The sequence below is a fragment of the Sminthopsis crassicaudata genome, chromosome 5, assembly GCF_048593235.1.
Source record: "Sminthopsis crassicaudata isolate SCR6 chromosome 5, ASM4859323v1, whole genome shotgun sequence".
NCBI lineage: Eukaryota > Metazoa > Chordata > Mammalia > Dasyuromorphia > Dasyuridae > Sminthopsis > Sminthopsis crassicaudata.
In genome coordinates this window covers 58,945,227-58,969,119 of record NC_133621.1, presented here as the reverse complement: position 1 = coordinate 58,969,119, position 23,893 = coordinate 58,945,227, and the positions used below count along the sequence as shown (strand labels likewise).

General features: G+C 33.8%; 1 protein-coding gene across 1 annotated transcript in view; it reads right to left on the bottom strand.

Moving 5' to 3' along the window:
* Window positions 1-866: 866 nt before the first annotated feature.
* Window positions 867-23,893, bottom strand: part of SPAG6 (sperm associated antigen 6) — an 83,879-nt gene continuing 60,852 nt past the window's right edge. The window contains exons 10-12 of the mRNA XM_074266907.1: window positions 17,604-17,720; window positions 12,529-12,674; window positions 867-1,179 (exon numbers count right to left, since the gene is read on the bottom strand). Coding sequence (XP_074123008.1) covers window positions 1,113-1,179; window positions 12,529-12,674; window positions 17,604-17,720 — 330 coding nt within the window. The 3' untranslated portion in view covers window positions 867-1,112. The remainder of the gene's footprint in view (window positions 1,180-12,528; window positions 12,675-17,603; window positions 17,721-23,893) is intronic.

Here is a 23,893-nt window from a genome sequence, read left to right as displayed (position 1 = left end):
CAGATTCAGCCTGAGGCCCAAGTTATGTGACCCTGAACAAGTCAGTAAACTTCTGTTATTTCAGGTTCCTTAATAATAAAATGAGGAAAATTATATCATATGATTTATGTAATACTATAGAGGGGATTATTGTAAAGATCAAATGAGATAATATTTGCAAAATATGCCTGTTACATAGTAGATACTATATAAATGTTGCTATATAGTCCTTTTTTGTAGTAACAAGGACCTGGAAGCTGAGTGGATGCCCATCAATTGGAGAATGGCTGAATAAATTGTGGTAGATGAATGTTATAGAATATTATTGTTCTGTAAGAAATGACCAGCAGGATGATTTCAGAAAGGCCTGGAGAGACTTACATGAACTGAAGCTGAGTGAAATGAGCAAGACCAGGCGATCACTGTACATGACAAAACAAGACTATACAATGATCACCTCTGTCAGACTTTGCTCTTCGCAGCAATACATTGATCCAAGACAATTCCAGTGGACTTGGGGTACAAAATGCTGTCTGCATCCAGAGAACCACGGAGACGACTGAATGTGGATCATAGAAAGATTTGGAACACAAGGTCTTGCAAGAGTGTTGAAAACTATCTTTGCATGTGTTTTGAAAAATAAATATTGCTATATAAATTCTTGTTCTCTTCTTTTCCCAAGATTAGAAGATTATTTTATATAACTATACCCAATCCCATCCCTATCCCCAACCTCTACCTCCAGAAATATTAAGCTCTGTGCAGGTCATTTCAGAGAATTTGTGGAGCAATCTCTAAAACTCTGTCCAAGTTTGAATCTGAATTTAAACCCATTGCTCACCCAATAGCCTAGTAGTTTTATTTTCATCGCAATATTAATGGAAGCGTTGACACTTTTGCTCTTTATTTTGCTTTAGAGGTAAAGCTTACACATACAAATGACTGTGAATTGCGTATCACATAGTAATTCCATCTTAGCAGTATTCTATGGCTAGAAAAACAAGGCGGAAAAATGAATCCTGGTGAACAAATTGAGGGTGTACTTATTTCAATCATTTAACAAGAGCTTTAACATTTATAATCCACAAAAGCTCTCCTGTAAATGTAACTTATACCAAATATGATCCTGCTTATTATATAAGAGGTTGATAGCTGTCCACTCTCTGCAGAAGTGTCTCTGAATATCCAGGGGAATAATACCTGAAAAAGAAAATTTTCTATTAGATTCCTGTAAATGCATCTAATATGCTAGATAAAAAAAGGTTCATCCATATCAGGTGTATTTATCTGAAATGATTCTTTGAGTCAAACCTGAAATATACCCTTGAGAATTCTGCATAATTTTTTCTGCAGTAATGCTTTATGCATAACTTAAGAGAATATCAATGAACAGAATACTGTCTCAGAATAATGGCCATCTTCTACCAGATAAATGGCAAAATATTTAAGGAAATAAATGTCATAGCAAGGAGGAGATATTTATTTTAAAAGCAAGAGACTTGCTATGCAATGATAATATTTTATTATATGAATCTTATTTCTTTTATGCCAAGTGACTGGGGTGACTTTAATCATTTTATCTAATGGCTTTTTTTATAAGAGAGACAGTCCAGTGTAACATAGCCTACCAACTTGACCATTCTCATTGGCCTAGAGACAAATCCCAATCCATGCTTTAGGTAAGGGAGCAGCTCACCCTTAAGACCCAGATATTTCTGGGAATATATTAACAAACTGAACCCACTTAAAATTTTTCATTAATGAATAATAGCCATTTGCCAGGCTTCTGAGATAAAAGAAAAGGACTATAATAAATAACTAGTTTGCAAATTTGTTCATCTCATAAATCTTACAAAATTCATCATCTCTAGAAGGTAATTCTTGTACCTCTAGGGCACTATGAATCTATGCTTTTATAGAGTTAATCTTATAGCAACATTATTTTTTAAATTAATATATCAGAGAGCAGCTTGATCTTTTATTTGTGATAAAATGGCTTCATATGACATGAAAAATATATGCACAGAAAACAGTGGTAAATAAAACTGAGCAGACTAACTAAAAGATATAATGATAGATAGTGACTTTTTAACAAGCATTTATTAATTACCATTATGTGCCAAGCATTAGACTAAATGCCTTACAAATATTATCTCATTTGATCCTAACAACAATCCTTCTATTATAACCTCCCCTATTGCAGATGAGGAAACTGAGGCAGACAAAAATCAAATGACTTGCCCTGAGTCACATGGCTAGTTAACTATTTGAAGCAAGAATCAAATTCAAGCCTTGCTTGTCTCTGAAGTGCTGTACTCTATGAACTTCCACATTCAACTGCTTTCTAGAGTGAAGAAGTTGAGGAAGACAGAGGTAAATAATTTACCCAGATTCACATAGCTAGTAGCTATCAGATGTTTGCTTTGGACTGTCTTCTCAGTCTCGAAGCTTCTACTCTATCCACTGTTCCATCTCATTGTCTTATTCAAGCTATGGGATTCTTGAAGAAAAATGAAGAGTAAAAGATTGCAAAAAAGATGCTAGCTCTTCAACCTCTCCCTAAAAATAGTGACAATCCAGGAAAGGCAAATCTTACAAAATTATTTTCTCTAGACAAAACCTAAATATAGTGGATATGTTTTGCTGTTTTGCCTCTCTACTCTCAGATGTTTAACCCAATAAGAAAGTCACATAATTTACATTAGACTATATGTGTGTGCTTATTTACAATTTTTCAAGATAAGGTTAGTAAAAACATCACTACATTTTCTCAACAGACTGCTTAGAGGCATTCATTGTAAAAAAAAAAAAAATTAAGTCTCCCCTGGGGAATGTATCCTTAAAATTTTCCTATTCTTGAAAATTTTCCTTTAACAGTAGATCCCTTTGAAGTATTCACATTGAGAAATGTGTTGTTATATCTCACTATTAATACTTATACTGGGCACAGCATTTAAAATACACTCCAAACTCCTGGACCATGTGTTTGTCAAGAGTGAGATTAAAGGAAAAATTCCAATAGATAATTTAATGAGGAGCAAAGGAAATGATAGGAGGAAAGGTCTCTTTAAAATTCGAGTTCCCAATATACAATCTATTAGTCAATTTTGAAGCCTCAAACTGTCTGCCATTCACAATTCACGTGCCTCCGTGACTCTCAAGAATCCCCAGTAGGGAGAAGAGTGTAACTAGTTGTCTTCCATCTTACTTCTATAAATAGACTATAATATCAGTATTACTTCAGTCCAGAACTTTGAGGAAATAAAAAAGAGCACTTCAGAAAAGACAGGAGACCTCTGCTTTTAAAACTAAAAAATAATCCAAATCTTGCAAAAGTCATATTTCAGGTTTTATAAAAGATTTATATTTATATGCTAGTCATCTGAGAGATTTTAATCTTAAAAGTAAAGCCAAAAGAAAGACTATAAATGTTCAAATGGTACCATTTGACTGTTCCAACTATGTAATGTTCCAACCGAATCTGATATTCCCAAATTGGTGCTAATTCTTTTGTTTAAAGCAATGATTCCATCTCTGGATAGTCACACCTTTCACCAACACAGACTGAGAATTAAGCCCTCACCTCTTCAAGGAGTTATCTTCCTAAGTTCCATCATCCCTAAGTGACCAACCAATCAGCTTCTCTGCATTTCACTAGGCTAGCTCTGGTCAGTGACAGATATAAAATCCTTTGCTGGTCCTTTGGTCCAAACCTTTCTGGCTTGGTAGGATCTGCCCAACTTTATACTCCACTGACATAGACTGAGAAACTGCGATCAGCTCCATATCATAAGTAGTCATCTGAGTAGGATTTTAGTAGCGTATACTCCCATAGATAATACATATTAGATGCTTGAGTAGAAGGAAAAACAAAGGGGAATGTACTCAAGTCAATTTTTTTAAAAAGTTTTTTCCCCGTTTCCGACCATTTCTCTCCATTCCCAAACCAAGTATATCCTTTAAAAATGTCAGGAAAATCAAAACAAATGAAGAGTTTGTTAATGACTTATATACAGTGTGCAAAGAACTGTATTAAGTGCTAGAGACAAATACAAAAGTAAGGCAGCCCATGCTCTCAAGGAATTCACATTCTAATGAGGGGGACAATACATATGGAAGGTGTCAGCTGCCAGTTGGATGGAAAGGTCCCGTGATCCTTAGGTTACCGCAGCTAAACAGATGGCAATGCTTCCTTTTTAAATGTCATTTCCATTAAAATAATAATAGAAGTTTCTATTTGACACTGTAGGCTGGAAGAATTACTATTCCAAAGCTCCACATGCTCTTCAGTTTAGCATCATGGGCTGCCTCCAAAAGAGTAGACAGTGGTCAAGATGGTATTCAGGGCTAGTTCAATTTTAGGAAAACTATTAGTGTAATTGATTGTATCAATAATAATGACATCAAAAATCATATTATATTGATAGATGTAGAAAAAGTCTTTGACAAAATACTTATTCTTATTTTAAAAAGCACCACTAGAAATCATAAGAATCAATGGAACTTTTCTTAAAATGATAGTTTCTAGCTAGCTAACTATCAGCTAAGTGGTACCGTGAATAGAACACTAACTTTGGAATCAGGAATTCAAATCCAGTCTCAGAAACTTTCTAGCTGTATAAACTTTGGCAAGTCACTTAATTTGATTCTGGAGAAGGTAATGGCAAATCACTCCAGTATCTTGCCAAAGGTTCACTGAATCACAAAGAGTTGGACAAAACTACAACAACTGAGCAACAACAACAATCTATCCAAGAACGAGCATTAATTGTAATGGGGATAAACTGGAAGCCTTTCCAATAAGATCAGGAATGAAGCACACATGTCCATTATCGCCATTATGAATGTCTAGCCACAGCAACAAGACAAGAAAAATAAATTGAAGGAATAAAAACAGGCAATGAGGAAACAAAATTATCACTTTTGGCAGATGATATGATGGTTATATGGGGTAGTCAGGAGGACCACACCCTTGGTATGAGGGCTTTTCAAAACCTTTTCAGGGATGCTCATCCACTTTTGGTGTCCACCTGCTTCACCCAGCTCTCACCTGTGGCTCCAAGAAGCTGTTGCATGTGCAGTCACCACATCCAGATAAACTATCTCAGCACATGGGCTGAACCATGTTGAGTGTAACCTATAACCTCAAATCTGTTAAGAGTTAAGAGAAATGTGGAAGATTTCCTCCAGTGGACTGGGGAAAGTCCTTTTTGAAAATGAAAGTCAACTTACAGAATCCTAAAGAATCAACTCCAAAAATACTTGCACTCTTGCTGGAGTTGTAAATTGATTAAACCATTCTGTGGAGCAATTTGGAACTAAGCCAAAAGGGCTATAAAACCAAAACTCTTTCACCTATCAATTCTACTACTCGGTCTGTGTCCCAAAAGAGATTTTTTTTAAAAAGGAAAAGGATCTATAAGTGCAAAAATATTTATATCATCTTTTCTGTAGGAAAAGAACTGGACATTGAGGGGGTACCCATAAAATGGGGAATGGCTGAATAAACTGTGAAATGCAGTGATGGTAAAATACTCTTGTGCTATAAGAAACGATGGGCAGGATGCTTTAGGAATTGGAAAGACTTCCATGAACTGTTGCAAAATGAAGCATACTGTGTACAAAGCAATATGGCAAGATGATGGGCTGTCAATGACATAACTGTTCTCAGCAACACAATGATCCAAGATTTTTAACTCTGGAGGACTTAAGATCAAAAGTGCCAACTGTCTCCAGAACAACTACTGATGATGTCTGAATACAGACTGAAGCAATTTTTAACTTTATTTTTTCTTGAGGGTTTTTTTGGTATATATTTTCATTCACAACATGGCTATTATGGAAATAACTATATATGAATAACCTATATTGCATTGGTTTCATTCTCAATGAGGGAGACAGGCAGGAGGGAGAGAATCTGGAACTTAAAATTTTTAAAAGAATGTTAAAATTGTTTTTATATATAATTAGGGGGGAAATAAAATACTAAAGAAAAAAAAAGAAAAAAACTAAATGAAACAATTAATGACTTCAACAAAGTTGCAGGATATAAAATAAATCCATAAAGACATAGGCATTTCTATATTCTACTAACACCAGGAATAAATAAGTAATTATTTAAAACTATTACAGACAATATAAAATACTTAGGATTCTATATGTCAAAACTAACCTGTGGATTATGTGAATACAATTGCAAAACACTTTTCAAAGTGATTTGAAATTTACAAAAAAATTTGAAATTTCAAAGAAACAATTTTAAACAGTTAGAAAAATATTAATTGCTCATGGGTAGGCCGAGCCAATGTAATAAAAATGACAAATCTACTAAGTTAACTTATTTAGTCAATGCTCTATCAATCAGACTAACAAAGAATTACTTCATAGAGCTAGAAAAATAGTAACAAAATTCATCTGGGAGAACAAGAGGTCAAGAGTATTAAGGGGATCAATGAAAAAAGGAAAGTTAAGAAAGTTAGCCTAGCAGTTCCACATTTCAAAGATATTACAAAGTGGTGATCAAAACAATCTGGCACTGGCTAAGAAATAAAGTGGTGAATAAGAGGAATAGATTAGGCACATAATCATAAATAACCATAGTAATCTAGTGTTTGATAAATTCAAGGATCTAAGATTTTGGGGTAAGAACTCTACATTTGATAAAAATTGTTAAGAAAATAAAAAAGCAATTTGGTAGAAACTAAACAGACTTTAAAGGGGAACTTAGTTGAACAGTTGATAGAACATCAGGCCTGGAGTTAGGAAGGTCTGAGTTCAAAGCCAGCCTTGGATACTTACTAGCTATGGGACCCAGGGGTCATTTAACCCTTATTTACCTCAATTCCTCATCTGTAAAATGGGGACACTTTGAAAAAAGAAATGGAAAACCATTCCAGTATCTTTGCCAAGAAAATCCTCATGGAAAACATCCATGAGATCACATAAGAGTTGGACAGTCCTGAACAAAAACAATATCTCATACATTGTATAAAGATAAGTTCAAAATGGATAAATTATTTACTCATAAAGGATGATATCAAAAGTAAATTAGGAAAGCATGGAAAATGTATTTTTTCAGATATATGAATAAGAAAAGAGTTTATAACCAAGCAATATATAGATATGGTTATGAAAAGTAAAATAATTTTAAGTACATGAAGTTAACCTTTGCACAAAATTAATGCATGTAAATTTAGAAGAAAAATAGGAAGCTGGGAAAAATTTGCTACAAGTTTCTTTGATAAAGATCTCATTTCTCAAATATGTAGAGCTAAGTAAAATTTACAAAAATAAGAGGCATTATCCCATTGATAAACGATCAAAGTATGAATTGGTAGAGTTGTCAACTAATCCAACTATTCTAGAGAAAAATTTGGTATTGTGCCCAAAGATCTATAAAGTTACCCTTGACCAAACAATACCACTATTAGGTCTGTATCTCTAAGAGATTGAAGAAAAAGGGAAAGGACCTATTTGTACTAAGATATTTAAAATAGCTCTTTTTCTGGTGACAAAGAACTGGAAATCAAGGGGATAGCCATCAATTGAGGAATTACTAAACAAGTTGTGGATGTAAGATTGTGACAGAATACTATTCTATAATATTTAGTAAATACAGTAAATATATAGTCATAGAAAATGACAAACAAGGATTTCAGAAAAAAAACCTTAGAAGACTTACATGCAAAGTAAAATGAACAGAACTAGAAGAACACTGAACAGAATAATAGCAATGTTGAAATGATGATCAATTGTAAAAGATGTAAGCTACTGTGATTAAGACAGTGACCCAAGATATTCCAAAGAATTCATGATGGAACAATGCTATTCACCCCCAAAGAGAGAGAGCTGATGGACTCAGAGTAAAAACTGAAGGCTACTTTTTAAACATTCTTTATTTTTATTTTTTTGTTTTTGTTTTCTTTCACAACATAGAAACATGCTTCACATGTATAACTGGAATCAAAGTACTTGTCTTTTCATGGTGGGAGGGAGAAAATTTAGAATTCAAAAAATTTTAAATGACAAATTCTTTTATGTGCAATTGGAAAATATTTAACAATAAGAAATAATTTTTTAAAAAATTTACTGAAAAACTAGAATAAGTGGCTTTTTCCACTCCAAGATCTGAAGAAAAAAAATTAGCTAGAAACACATGGGCAAAAAGAAAAGGAGCACACAAGAAAAAATCAATTCTATGATAGCAAAAAATAGTAGGACAAATAAAAGACTGAAAAAATAGAAGGAAATATGAGATATCTGCTATCAAAATAAAAATGGAAAGCTGGTCATAGCTGTATGGAATAAGGAATTAAGGATCATCAGATATCCTAAATATTTTAATTTCATTACAAACAACCAGAAACAAACAATTCAAGTTAGGAAATACAGTCAGGATCACACAAAACCTGGCAGCTCCTTTAACAACTGTGAATAGATCTTAGAATATAATGTTCTGAAAAAAACAAAATATAAAGGCTTATAACCAAGAATATCCTGCAAAGTTGAACATAATCCTGAGGATCTTCAAGCATTCCTGACCAGAAAATATCTATAAAGTGAGTAGAAACTTTGAAATGTAAATGAGTCAAAAGAAACTAGAAAGATAAACTTATTTGAAAAATTTGAAGTGACTATACAATGAGGAAATGCTAATGTTCTAATATGTGAAGAAGTTTCCATTCAAATCCATAATGTCTTCAAAGGACTTTGGGGGAAACATATAAGGGAGGATCCGTTCTTTTCAGAGGCTTTTAAGAGAGCATCATTGAAACATTATGTTTTAAACACAAGAAAGAAAACAGAAGTAAATTCAAAAGGAAGCAGGGACAAGCAGGACAGCTTTTGAAAGTAATAATTTTTTTCTATATTTTCAGCTGTATGGAATAAGGAATTATAATTTCATATACAAATTTAGCATTCTAATTTGTATAAGTAAATGTTAATTTTAGTGAAGTTTTTTTTGTTGTTTGCTTAGGACAAAATAATGTTATTTTAAAAGGTGGAGGAATGTTAGGGAGAAAGTCCTTATATTCTTTCATAGTTCTTTAGTTTTTAATCTGTTTGAAGGACAAGTATGTGGGGTAGAAATAATTTTAGTTAAGCACAGCTGAGAAACTGAATTTATCTATTATGTAAAAATATATGAGAGTTTATAATTGACTTCTAAATGTTAGCTGTAAAATATCATAAATCTTTAAGTGCTTTATTTCTTTTAAATAATTTTTCTGTTGCCAAATATTCTCAAGCATTGCATAATTTGCACAAATACAAGAATATTGAATTTTCTGATTTGGCCACTTTATCTAATAATAAAATTTTCACATGTCTATAAATGGCATTTTAACCAACTTTATTCTGAAAGAATTGGATGATCAGCAATTAGTTAACAGATAGAAAATAAGTAAATATTCAAAAGTCATTCTAGCTCAAAGCAAAGGAGATATTCATGATATGCAATAGTCCATTGATTAAAAAGTTCCAGGTTAAATTCTGCCTTGCCAGAATCATCTTTTTTCCACTAAGATCTTTCTTCCCAAATAAGTATCTTAAGGAGACTTTTTACATTTCTTTAAAGTCAACCTATGTTTTTCCCCCCAAAAAAATATTTCTATTTATTTTTATATAGGCATCTAGTTGGTACGGTGGATAGAATACTGGATCTGGAGTCAGGAAGACATGACTACAAATCATTCCTCAGACACTTAGCTGTGTGACTCTGGACAAACAATTTAACCTCTGTTTGCTTTAGTTTTCTCACCTGTAAAATGGGGATAATAACACTCATCTCCCAGAATTGAGGTGAAGATCAAGTGAAATTGAAATTGTAAAGCACTTAGCATATAGTAGGCACTGTATTAGTTTTATACAGTAGTAGTAGTAGTAGTAGTAGTAGTAGTAGTAGTAGTAGTAGTAGTAGTAGTAGTAGTAGTAGTAGTAGTAGTAGTAGTAGTAGTAGTAGTAGTAGTAGTAGTAGTAGTAGAAATAGGAAGGAGGGAAGAGGAGCAGCAGCAGCAGCAGTGTAATTATAGTAGTAGTAAGCCACATTGAAGTACAACTGGCTTGGGGGGATGAGTTGTTATTTTTGGTCCTAGTTTGCAAGACAGCAGCATTTCTAAGGGCTTCAGAAACATGCACTGTGTTCTTAATGATAATGATTTCTCAATTTTCCTCTTCAACAGCTGTTTCACATTTTACTCCTTGCTCCTTTAAGTTAAAGTCATTCTTAAAGGTTTGTACTCAGAAAAACCCACAGTGTTCATCACTTGTTCTTAAAGAATAAGAAAGGTCTTTGCAGATCACAGGCCCCTGTACTAAGAGAATTATCTTGTGAGCCAGAAAACCTCAATTCATACATTGGCTCTCCTATTTTACTATTCCTATGATCTAGTGTGAATCACAAAATCTTTACTTCATTTCCTCATTAGAAAAAGAAGATTGTATTAGACAGCCTCTAAGGTTCCCTCTCAAGCTCTCAGTCTATGATTTATGATAATATTAATAAATCATGTTCATATTATTGAAAACTGAAAATTATTGAAAATTGAAATTATTGAAAAAATGTTGTTCACATGTAAAATGTATGGGATTGTCTGTCATCAGGGGGAGGGAGTGGAGGGAGGGAGGGGATAATTTGGAAAAATGAATACAAGGGATAATATTATTAAAAAATAAATAAATAAAATAAAAATTAAAAAAAAAAAAAGAAAGAAAAAATGTTGTTGTTTGTTTTTTTTTTTAATGAGACCCGTGATTCCATTGATTTAGAGATTTACTGATTCAGGAATTCTCCCTACCAGTGCAGATTGATGCCTGGTCTTTCCCTTTGAAAGAGTTCAAGGCACTCCACACACACTCTACTCAATGGAATCCTCAAAAATCCATAACTGGATTTACTCTTTGAGAATTTATATTTTTATATTTATATAATGATTTATTATTTTTATATTTTATATTTTTTAAATTGCAGGTCTTGGAGGGACTAGAACCTAGGCCTTCCTATCTCTTGGGCTAGCTCCATTTCCATTATATTATACTACCCCCCTTCAAATATCTATCAGTTATTATTATTAGTCCCACCTGTGGCATATTTGTGTGGCTTTGGACAAGTCATTTAATTTCTCAGACACTCGAATACTCCGAGACTATAAATTGTAGAATAGTTGCCAATATACAATGATAAAAGGAGTTTCCTCACTTCAGAGTTCTCTACACCAATGAAATCACAGGTCTGGACCAAAACAAACAAACAAATCCTGGCAAGCTTTTATTCCTTATGGATATTGATCAATGCATAGGAAATAAGGCTAGGAGGTGTAAGTCAATCAATCAATCAATAGCCTCTGTTAAATGTCTGTCTGGCAGGCACAGGGTAGACCTGCTTCCACTGTGGGTACCTCAGTTTTCCAGTGGCCCCAGCAACCCCTAAGGCACTATATCACAAAGGAAGTGCTTATTGATAGAGGAAGTTTTTATAGAAGTTCTTACACTACCTCAAATTACAAATTTGGACCGAAAAAAGGTTTGGGCACAGAATACTTTTAATGACCATAAATTCATAAATCTCTATATCTTTGTTCTCATTTATTTTGTATTCATTGATTCCTCTTGGGCTTTGGAAAGACAAAAATTTTCACCACTAAGGTGAAGGTGTAATTCTCATCTATCAACTTCCTTTTCCTTATTTTCCTATTGACAACAAATATTTTATTTTTAGTACTCATTTACTTTTTAACTCTGAATTCAGAGTATTCCTTCCACACATAGAGAATTCTACTCAATGGAACCCTCCAAAATTCATAATTTGCTCTTTGGGAATGACTAGCAAACTATGATTGTGTAGAAATCAAATCATAATATTGAGGATAATTTTTGCTGCTACTAAAATCAATATTATCCTAAACTAAACCAAGTTTAGGATAAACTAAGCAAATTGTAACTAATCATTACTAATAACAAATTGGAAGGGTGAATAATATTATATTACATTTACATTAATGCACAAAAAACTTTCTGCTACAATATTCTAGGGATCTGCACATATTTAATAGCATTATTTAATTTCTTGGCTCCTAAATAGTAGGTCTGTTCTTTTTTACACTCAGCATCTCTTTTCTACTTGCAAAGCTCCCTTTGAAGTCAATATGAGTATTATGCAGAGAAGAGATATGCAGAGCAAAGAGCAAAATTAATTTATATATCATGGGTCTTTTGCAACGAGACATTCAAAATTTAAGGCAGTTTAAACTGAACCTACTCTGTATTTTATTAATTTAATTTGCATGATACGTCTGGGATAGTGTTCATGGAATGCATACTAAATGAGCAAAGGTCTGTTTCAATAGATATGTGTCCACACTGACTGGTGAATGATTTTTAACGAAAACATTTTTGACAAAAAAAAAAAAAAGAAGGGGTAGAAAGAGATTCATATATAGATCTCATGCAACATCAAATTCCCCAAATGGAAGCATTGAATAAAAAATACAAGTCTGAAAAAAAGCATGACAATATTGCGATTGTGAATAATCAGTAGTCCATCTTTCCTACCTTACTATTTCTTCTGGGTAACAATTGTTAATATTGTTAATGTATTCTTGAAGAAGTGATCCAGGTTCTGCCTTTATCTCCTGAACCTTTTTAAGACCACCACTTGTGACAAAAAGTCGCCGTGCTTTGCTGTCATGAGGCAGCACCTAGAAAAAGATGGGATAAAATTAAAATAGAAGTATTCTTTTACAGGATCTTTAAATGATATTAGGTCATAACTATGTCCAGCTTTCAGAATGAAATAAAAATAAAGTTAGAATCAAAATGCCTATGGCATAATGAGACTAATCTTGCTGATAAGATTTTTCTTTTTCAAAATTTTTATTTCGTTAAATATTTCCCATAGTTGAAAAAAATTAACATTCATTTTTTAAAATTTGAGTTTAAATTTTCTTCCTCCCTCTTTTCTCCCACCCTTTGAGAAGATAATCTATTGATTACACCTATGAAACCATGCAAAAATATTTCCATATTTTGATAAGATTTTTAAATATTTTACTTTCCTTAATTACATGTAAAAACAATTTTAACATTCATTTAAAAAATTTTTTGAGTTCCAGAATTTCTTTCTTTCTCCCTTCCTGAGACAATAGCAATCTGATGTAGGTTAAGTATGTGCAATCATGTAAAACATATTTCCATATTAGTCATTTTGTAGAAGAAAACTCAGACCAAAAAAAAGAAATAAAGAAAATAAAATTTTAAAATTAGCTTCAATTTGCATTCAGACTCCATCATTTCTCTGGAGGCTGGTGGTATTGTATGCAGTGGTCTCCTGGTTCTGCTCACTTCCCTGTGTATCAGTTCATTAAGTTTTTCCAGGTTTTTCTGAAATCACCCTGCTCCTCATTTCTTATAGAACAATAGTATTCCAGCACAATCATATACTACAACTTAAAAAAAACAACATCAATAAAAAAGGAGCAGGGGAACACTGCCTTTTTCAGGACAAAAACATGTCACTCAAATTGCTCCCAGAAAAAAAGTCATTTAATCCCAGTTATATAGAAGAAAATCAAACAATATTTTGGTGCCTATTTATAGGTTTCTTGTAAATTCAAATATTCTTGATCATCTGCTTTTCATTGAATGAAAATCTAGTCTTGGAACGAAAAGGATTTCTGTTCCTACGGTGTGCAGTCAGTGACTGGAGGTATGTATCCATCTCTGCACTTTCTCCCTCTGGGTCTCCCGAACAGAATGCTTCATCAGTGACTCAACATGCAAAGCTACCCATCTTCCTTCCACAACCCTACCAAGCAAAAAACCACAAGGTCATTTCTGACTCAGATCTGCCCTTTATTCTGTATTGGGTGAGGTGCCACTGCACATTTGGCTGCTTTTTTTATTGACATTGCTCAAAGTCTCTGCAATGAGTTAGATGGACAGCAATAGGTCATATAACCATCCCAGTGGTGAGGGGCTGCTTTGATTTGTTCTGCAAAGCAGCTATCAATATTTGTTATTCTAGCCTTTCCCTAAGTAATATGACCCAGTTTAAAAATCAGCTACACTTTTGATGTCAAATCCTACAAACTGGGTGGCTTAGATCCATCAGAACCATCAGAATCATAAACATCAGCTGTCATGTGGAAGCCGGCAAGGAAATGAGGAAAATGTCTAGAACGAGGGAGGCAAGTGGTGTACCCCACTGCCCCAGTCGGATCCCATCTGGAGCATCCAGGTTTGGGAACCACCCCGTAAGACGACGATTAACCAAGATGATGAGGGGATTCAAGATAACACCATACAAGGGAAGGGTGAAGGAACTGGACATCTTTAACCTAGAGGGGAAAAGGGAAAATTAGGGACTGATGCTGTCTTGAAATATTTGAAGGGCTCATTCTGGTTGATCTCAGAAGGCAGAAATAAGAACAATGGGCAGGAGTCAGAGGAATGCAAATTTCAACTCAATATATGGGAAATGGTCTTCATATTAAACTAGGAATCAAATTGGCTGCTTTGGGAGGTATTGAGTTCCCAAGCACTGAAGGTCTTCAAGGACTGTTCTGGATCTTTTGTGGTTCTTGGTTCTCTTCCTACCCATCTTATCTTTTTTTTTTTTTTTTTTTTTATCTCTCTTGATGAATCATCAGCCAAGTCCATTCTTCCAAATGTAAATATACCCTAAGGCTCTATTCTGGGCTTTTGGTAAATTCTCTCTCTCTTCTTTCTTTTCTCTCTCTCTCTCCCCCCTTTCCTCTCCCTTCTTCTGCCCTCCCTAAGTGATTCAATGAGCATGTCTATATACTTAACTCAAAGTCTCAATCCATATCTAAATCAAGTTTTTATTCTCAAATCCAATATGTCTGTGATACTGACAGCCCCATCATCACATTACCAGATCCTTATTGGATTCCTTATTTCAAACCAGATGTCCTTTAGACATCTTCAATTCCACTTGTCTTTTAAAAATAACTTCATTATTTTGCTCTCAAAATCCATCCCTCTTTTAGCCTCCTCCTTTTCTGACAAAACCAACATTCTTATGGCACAGGTTCAAAGTCCCAGAGTCCTTTTCAGCTCCTTATTGTCCTTCATCCAACACATCCGACCACTTGCCAAGCCTTGTCAATATTACACCATCCTCACTTCCCTACTCACGTGGCCAAAGCCCTCATTGTCTATTATCTGGACTACTATAATAGCCTTTTCTGTGCTGTCCTTTCAGCCACACTCCTCCTTATGTCATGAAATAGTTGATGCTGGACCAGGGGTCAAGAAGACTTGTCTTGGGGCAGCTAGGCGGTATAGTGGATGGAGCACCAGCTCTGGAGTCAGGAGGACCTGAGTTCCAATCTGGCCTCAGACACTTAACACTTCCTGGCTGTGTGACTCTGGGCGAGTCACTGAATCCCAATTGCTTCAGCAAAAAAAGACTATGACTTGTCATTCAGCTTCAGCTTCAGACACTTGCCATTTATTTGACTCTGATCAAGTCACTTAACCTATCTCATTTTCCTTAACTATAAAATGGGAATCACAATAATATCACCCTTCCAAGGTTATGGCGAGCATCAAATGAGTTATCTGTAAAATATTAGGCACAGGACCTGCCATGTAGAAAATGCTTAATAAATGCTTGTTTCCTTCCCTAAAATGGTCTTTCCCAAAGTGTGGTCCAGAGAATCCTGGGGGGAGGGTCTCTGAAACTCTTTCAGAGGATCTATAAATTCAAAATTAGTTTTTTTTTTATTTCTAATATAATAAATATCTAGAAAAATGACCCGCATAAACAAAAACTCTTTGAACAGATCCTCAATAATTTTAATAGAATAAAGAAATATTGAGAATAAAAGTTTAAAAACCACTGCCTTAATGTATTATTTTACAATTGCCTCCTAATAGGTCTCCCAGTTCTCTCTCACATTTCTAATCAATCTTTCACACAATTGACAAAGTGATATTCCTAAAGCACGGCTCTGTTACTTCACTTCCATGTCCAATAAACTCTACTAGTTCCCTCCTATTTCTAGGATCAAGTACAAAGACCTTTATTTGATATTTTGAGCCCTTTACAACGTGGCCCCAATCTACCTTTCTGGTTTTACTATATATTGTTCCTCTTCATGCACTCTTGAGGTCTTCCTGATATTCTTTGCACACAAAATTCCATCTCCCATTTCCTTGCCTTTATAGAGGCTGTGTCTCATACCTGAAATTCTCTCCTTCTTCACCATAGATTGGTTCATTTCTTTCAAAGCTCAGCTCTAACTGCACAAGGTGTTTAAAATGATCATGTATTCAGTGGGTGGGTTTGCCTTATATAAAGCTACTTATTTTGTATATGCTTATATGTGTACACCTTGTCTCCCTCCCTCAAAAAGGAATGTAAGTGTATTGAGGGCAGGAACTATTTTTATTTGTGACTCTGTATCCTTAACACTATGCCTGGAACATAAAAAATAAAGGAAAGTTTCTTTTATTTGTATATGTACTTATTCCCTGAGAAAACTAGAAAATATTAGACTACTCTTCAACAAGGAGATGATTCAGACCAGTACAAATGATATTATGATGAAGAGAGCCATCTACATCCAAAGAGGAGACTGTGGGAACTGAATGTGGATCACAACATGCCATTTTCATTCTTTTTGTTGTTTGCTTGCATTTTATTTTCTTTCTCATTTTTTCCTTGTTTAATTTGATTTTTCTTGTGCAGCAAGATAATTGTATAAATATGTATACATATATTGGATTTAACTTATATTTATACCATGTTAAAAAAAAAGTTAAAGATTAAAAAAAATAAATCCCATTTGCTCATAATGTATTATCTTGCTGATGAGTTGCTGTAATCTCTTTGCTAATATTTTATTAAAATTTTTTCAACAATATTAACAAAAATGTTAGAGTAAATCTGGCAAAAAGTATAGTGATGGATAAAGAGTAATTTAGGGATTAGATATTAGTTTCACTTTTCTATCTTTATATCATATATTACACATATCTTACAGGTAACTGTTAATAAAAAAAAAAGTCCCTCACTTTGTTGGAGAAATTGTGAACTGATCCAACCATTCTTAAAAGCAATTTGGAACTATTCCCAAAGGGCTATCAAATTGTGCATGCCCTTTGACCCAGCAGTGCTTCTACTGGGCTTATATCCCAAAGAGATCTTAAAGAAGGGAAAAGGACCCACATGTGCAAAAATGTTTGTAGCAGCTCTTTTTTTGTAGTGCCCATCAGTTGGGGAATGGCTGAATAAGTTATGATTTATGAGTATCATGATTTATGAGTGTTATGGAATAATTTCTGTAAGAAATGATCAGGAGGATGAATACAGAAATGCTGAGTGAAATGAGCAGAATCAGGAGATCATTGTACACAGTTACAGCAACATTATACAATGATCAGTTCTGATATACATGGCACTTTTCAAAAATAAGATGATTCAGGTCAGTTCCAATGATCTTGGGTAAATGTTGAAAATATATTTTGAAAATAAAAAGCTATTATAAAAAATTTTAAGTCCTTTTGTTAATTAAAGTAAATATTAATTCAGTTGAAAAAACAAGTTAACACAATGAATCCTTTTCTATTTCAACTGCAAGCAAGAAGAGACTTTTGCTTACCTTACTGAACTGTCCAACCACATGTTTCAAAATGTTTGGAGGAGCATCATATAGGAATGGTTCAAGGGCTGGTAGATATGTGCATTTTTGGAGAATATTTTTAATAGCTTTTTTACTCTGTTGAGGTAGAAAGCAAAACATATACAGTAAGCAATCAATGAAATCTCTACAAGAGTTCAAGTCTTATATAGCTTTTTTCAACAATGATTCAGAGCAATTCCAATAGACTTGTGTGGAGAGAGCCATCTGCATCCAGACGGAGGACCATAGAAATTTAATGTGGATCACAACATAATTTTTTCACCTTGTTCAGTTGTTTGTTTGCTTTTTGTTTTTTCTGATTTTTCCCTTTTTGATATCATTTTTCTTATGCAGCATGATGATTGTGGAAATACGTATAGAAAAATTGAACATATTTAAATATATATTGGATTACTTATCTAGGGAAGAGGTGGGAGGAAGAGATAGAAAAAAAATCGGAACAAGATTTTCCAAGGGTGAATGTTGAAAACTATCTTTACATATGTGAAAATAAAAAGCTATTTGAAAAAAATAATTCTTGTCTTATATTCCTGGAATTTGAAAATGAGATCTATTTCTTGGTCTAATCTGAAATTGTGTTTCATTTAAAAAAAATAACAGATTTCAGGGTGAAGTATGAATTATATTGGATTAATTAACATGAAATTATCTGACCAGTTTCTTTCTTGTTAAATTTTAAACTCAATGACAAATTCAAAATATCTATAAGGAAAGAAACTGAATTGCTAAAAAAAAAAAAAAAAACAATAGGATGGAGACTAAAAATACAGTTCAGTTAATACATGGATCAAAACATAGTTTTTTCACTTTTTGTTGTTGTTTGCTTGGGTTTTTTTTCTTTCTCATTTTTTTCCCTTTTGATCTGATTTTTCTTGCACAGCATGATGAATATGGAAATATATTTGGAAGAATTGCACATGCTTAACCTATATTGGATTGCTTGCTATTTTGGGGAGGGAGACAAAGAAGGGAGAGGGAAAAAAACTTGGAACACAATGTTTTGCATAGGTGAATATTGAAAACTATCTTTGCATGAATTTGGAAAATTAAAATGCTATTAAAAATAGGAAGTAATCAATCTTATTTCTGACAAGGTAAGGGATATGAGAAAAAAGTAACTTAGAATTCCACAACAAGAAGAAAATGATCAGTTATTCCATTTTCTCTAGAGGAATTAATGATTTAAAAATCCTACTTGTACATACTGGACAAAGTTTCACTGTATAGAAATAAAGTGTAAATTTGCAGATATATTTATATCATGAATCAAATGTAGAAACCTATTTAATTTCATTCAACAATTCAAAAAATATTTACTGAATAGTACAAAAAATCAAGGTGAGCAGTGTACACAAGCTATGAGAGTAGAGGAGATTAGGAGTCAGAAGACTGAATGCAAATTCTCATTCTGCTTGCTACTGAATGACAGGACAACTTTGGGCAAGTAGGAGTTTCCACATTTGCAAAATAAATGGGTTGGCCTAGATGCTCTCCAAAAGCTCTTCCAAGACCAGATCTACACACTAGATCAGGGTTTCTTAAATTTTTTCTCCTTGTGACCTTTTTTAACTCAAGAAAATATTATATGACCCCTGGTATAAAGGTATATAAAACAGGTAAACAAATCAAAAATTTACTGATGATAAATCATATAGAAATTTATTTCAAAGAAATTCTTTGGTAAATATATAATTTTACTATTTGTTAAAGATGAAAGAAAATTTGCATCCTAATGATATGGATTCCTTATTTATTTTTATATGAAGAATTAAATCTTGGAAGAAAGTTTGATACCTTTTACTGTTACCAATTTTTTTGTGAATCCCATACTCAGATGGGATTGCAACCCCCAGTTTAAGAAGCTTTGCTAGAACATGAGGGGTCCCAAAATTAAGATTTATTATCAATAAATTTTTGGTTTGTATGTCTATTTTATATACTTATATACCCAGAGTCACATAAAAGTTTCTTGGGTGGAAAAGGGTCACAAGTAAAAAAAAAAAAAAGTTTAAGAGGCCCTGCTCTGGAATATCAAGATAAAGAGCCCCATAGTCCCTGCCTACAAGAAATTTATCATTTATTGGGAAGAAATAGAGTCTGCACATGGGAGAAAATATTTTTACAATCATCATGCTGCACAAGAAAAATCAGATCTGTGCTGAGTGCTTTACAACAAACCCTTCAGGGTAAGTGCTATTATTAATTCCATTTTACAGATAAGGAAATAAATGCAGACAGCAGTTTAGTGACTCGTCCTGGGTCTTGGATCTGAATTCAGATCTTCCTGACTGGCCTGATATTCTACTTTATCATCTAGCATGTCCCACCTGAATGCCAAAAGGCTAGATAGCTTCTGCCCAGAGACATTGAAAACCTTCATCTGATCCTTGGGCATAATTACCTATAGAACAGAGAAGTTCTGTTCCAGCCATTGTGGGGAGCAGTTTGGAACTACCACCACTAGGTCTTTATCCCAAGGAGAGCACATAAAAAGGAAAAGGCCACACATGGGCAAAAATATGTATAGCAACTCTTTTTGTGATGGTGGATTAGAGGAAGATGAGAATTGAGGAGATGCACACCAATTGGGGAACAGCTAAACAAATTGTGATGTAAGATAGTAAGATGTAAGAAATAACGAGCAGGATGATTTCAGGAAAAACTTGAAATGCAAAGTGAAGTGAGCAGAAACAAGAGCACATTGTATACAGTAATAGCAGTATTGTGTGATGATCAACTATGAATGACAAAGCTATTCTCAGCAATATAGAGATCCAAGACCATCCAGAAGGACTCATGATGAAAAATGCTATTCATCTCCAGAAAAAGAACTGATGAAGTCTGATTTCAGTTTGAAGCATACTATTTTTCACTTCATTGCTTCAGGTTTTTTTTTCTTTTGTTCTGTTTCTTCTTTCACAATCTGACTACTATTTTAAAATAATTGCACATATATAATCACAATCTAATTACTTACCATCTTAAGGAAGGGGAGGCAAAGGAAGAAGGAAGAAAATTTGGAACTCCAATTTTTTTTTTAAAAATTGAATGTTAAAAATTGTCTTTGCATGTAATTTGGAAAAAATAAAATGTTATTAAAGGAAACCAACAACAGGGAAATGGCTCAAGCGGATAGAGTGCCAGATCTGAAAATCAGAAAGACTTATTTTCCTGCGTTCAAATATCTCCTCAAAAATTTGATTTTAAAACTACCTAACCCTGGAAAAGTTACTTAAACCTGTTTGTCTCAGTTTCCTCACCCGCCAAATGAGTTGAAGAAGAAAATGGCAAACCACTCCAGTGTCCCTGCCAAAAACAAACCAACCAACCCACCCAAATGGGGTCATAAAGTGTGGAGCATGATTTGGAAAAAATGAACCTACCAAATAACTGAAGTGAACCCATCTGCAAATAGACAGCTTTCTTCCCTAAAACTTGTTATGTAGATACAATAATAGAAACATATCCCAAACATTTCTCACTATTCCTTACTCTTCACGATGCTCTTCACTCAAGTATGACTAGAAACAGTCAATGTGTGATTAATACATGTTAAATTTGTAAAAACAAACCAAAAAACCCTGCCTTTTGACCTCCAGCTATAGCTATGACTTGCAATGGTAGTCACTGCTGTAGTTCAGTCTCCTGACACCACATACAAGCATCCCTGCCCTGTTCTCACTGATTAATGCCACATGGCTCTTTGCCTCCAAACTCCAGGTATTCTCTTTAATGTTTGGTTTGGGACTTCAGTGTGTCCCTAAAGAATGTATTCTGGTCCATCTGCTTATAGTTAGTCACTCAGTTTCAGTCCATAACACAAGCAGACCCTTGGGTATACGATTTCCACTTGGGTTCTCTATATATCATAGTAAATAATAATAGCTAACATTCAAATAATGGTTTGGTGGGTTTTTTTTTCACTTCAAGTTCTAGTTTGCTTCTTGACTGGCCTTCTAATGCAGTTTATCATTAGTTTCTGTAGGTAACACAGATGACCTAAATAATTACCTAACATTCATGGAGTATTTTAAGGTTCGCAAACTTTCTGTGCATTCATCTGATTTGTACCATCTGGAAGATTCAATTTTTAGGATGCACTAATTCAATACTAAGAGTTTTCCCTCTGAGATCTTATTAGTGTTAATTTCATTTAATAATAATTACAACTTACAAGTGATACACATTTGAATTTTGAGAAGCTATATGTGATGAAGAGGGTTGGAGGAGTAAACAACATTTTGTAAATTTATCTTCATGTACTATTCCCCAAAACTATATTGAATAAAATCTTAGCCATCATCTATAGTTTCTATTGCTCTCCAATAAAGTTTGCATTAGTATGAAATCAATATCAAAAGAAGTAGTCATACCATCATGAGAAATTTAAGACTTAATTAAATACATTAAAGTAATGTAGCTATTAATTTAAGGATGCAAGAAAACAAGCATTTATTAAGTGCCGGCCACTATGCTCAGTGTTTTAAAATACTTCATCTGATCATCACAACATTGGGAAGATAATGTGTTTGGTGAGTATCTCTAGCATTATTTACATAAATCTAGCCACCAACAGACTCTCCTCCTTTGATGTAGGATTCAAAAAAAATATCAAATAATCAATTCATTATTTTAATTCATTTCTATTATAAAATTGAACCACCTATTGAGCTTACATAAGGTATTTTCCATTGTTGATGCAATTAGTAGCATTAAGTCAAATTAAATGCTTGAATTTCACAGCACCGTTATGGATTCAGTCATTACATCTCCTACTTCTAACACCTGTAGTGAGGGATAACTTCTGTTTTAATAACAAATTGCTGTAGTGAAAAGAACACTGGGCTTTTTCTGTCAAAACTTAGAATAAGCAGATGCTATATATTTAGAAACCCTGTTTTTACTTTTAAACAGCCTCCACGATAAGAGCATCAATTAATAGATTCAGCAAGTATAAATGATCAACATTAAATTATCAACATTTAATTAGAACTTGTTACCACTTCAAACGTTTTTGGCTTTGGTGAGATTTTTTTCATCAACACAGGGGAGGGTGGAGATAACAAAGTTATTAATTGCTGTTCTCATTAATTTCCTGTAAAATGCTTGAAAGTGAGGGGGAAATGTTGCTGTCAGAAAGTTTCTATTTGCTCTGAGGTCAACCTAGTCTAAGTAAGGAGTGCTCTGGCCTCCCAAACAAGGGGGAAAGTCCCTAAAGACAACAGTGTATTAGCAGACCACAAAATTATCTTAGAAGTAACTTCATAAATGAACTGGTAGCCAGAAAGAATTGATGCTGCCAAAATGGGATGATTGTGATACTCAAAATCCAGATTAAAAAAGAAGAAGAAGAAAGAAAATTGAAATTACCTGAGTATTTTCAACAATAAAATCTTATGTCACAAAGATTAAATTTATAACAGACACTATTCTTTTGTTTACATCCAGATTATCTGCTCTGAAATGACACAACGCTAAGAATAAGACTGCTTGAAAATATACAAATTCTAAGACACTGCCTGATGACTCTTCCAGGAGCAGAATCAATTAGAAAGTGGTTATAGAAGCTGACATACCTTGGGGACAGAATGAACCTCAGCTTGACTTTATAATTTGAAACGTGCTAAAGATTAGCAAATGAGGAGCCCGGTTAGACAGTTCACAACTCTCCTGGATAACAATTTCCCAGGCTGAGCTGATGTCAAATCAAACAGACTTGAATGGGCATTTTGAGTTCTTTAAAATAACTCCTAAAAGAGCCCAAGGGCCATTAGGGGAAAAAAACAAGTCAGCAATACAATAAAAATATTTGACTGGGCTTGTTGCCTTAAGAAGATTATTGGCAGGGTGAATGACTGATGAAGATGCCCTTTTTATATAGAATTTAATAGGCAATGTAGCACTATCTTAGTGGGTTGTATACAAGGGTTTTTAAAGATATAAACTAAGTTACTGTCATCTCTTAAAGATGATTATCAATCTTGATCCTGCTTCCTCCCTTCCCTCATACTTGTCACTATTTCATTTCTGAAACAAAATAAGTGAAAAGCTGTTAAAAGCCTACCTTAAGTCAATTCATTTTAACCAACATTATGGGCCTGGTATGTACCAGGAACTAGAGATTCAAAGCAAAAATAAGGAGTGCTCTGGCCCCCAAAGAGCTTACATTCTGCTGGGGACTGCAAGAGATGCATAGGTAAATTAGTATAAACTAATTTGAGATTGTCTAAATTGGAGATGTTTTAACA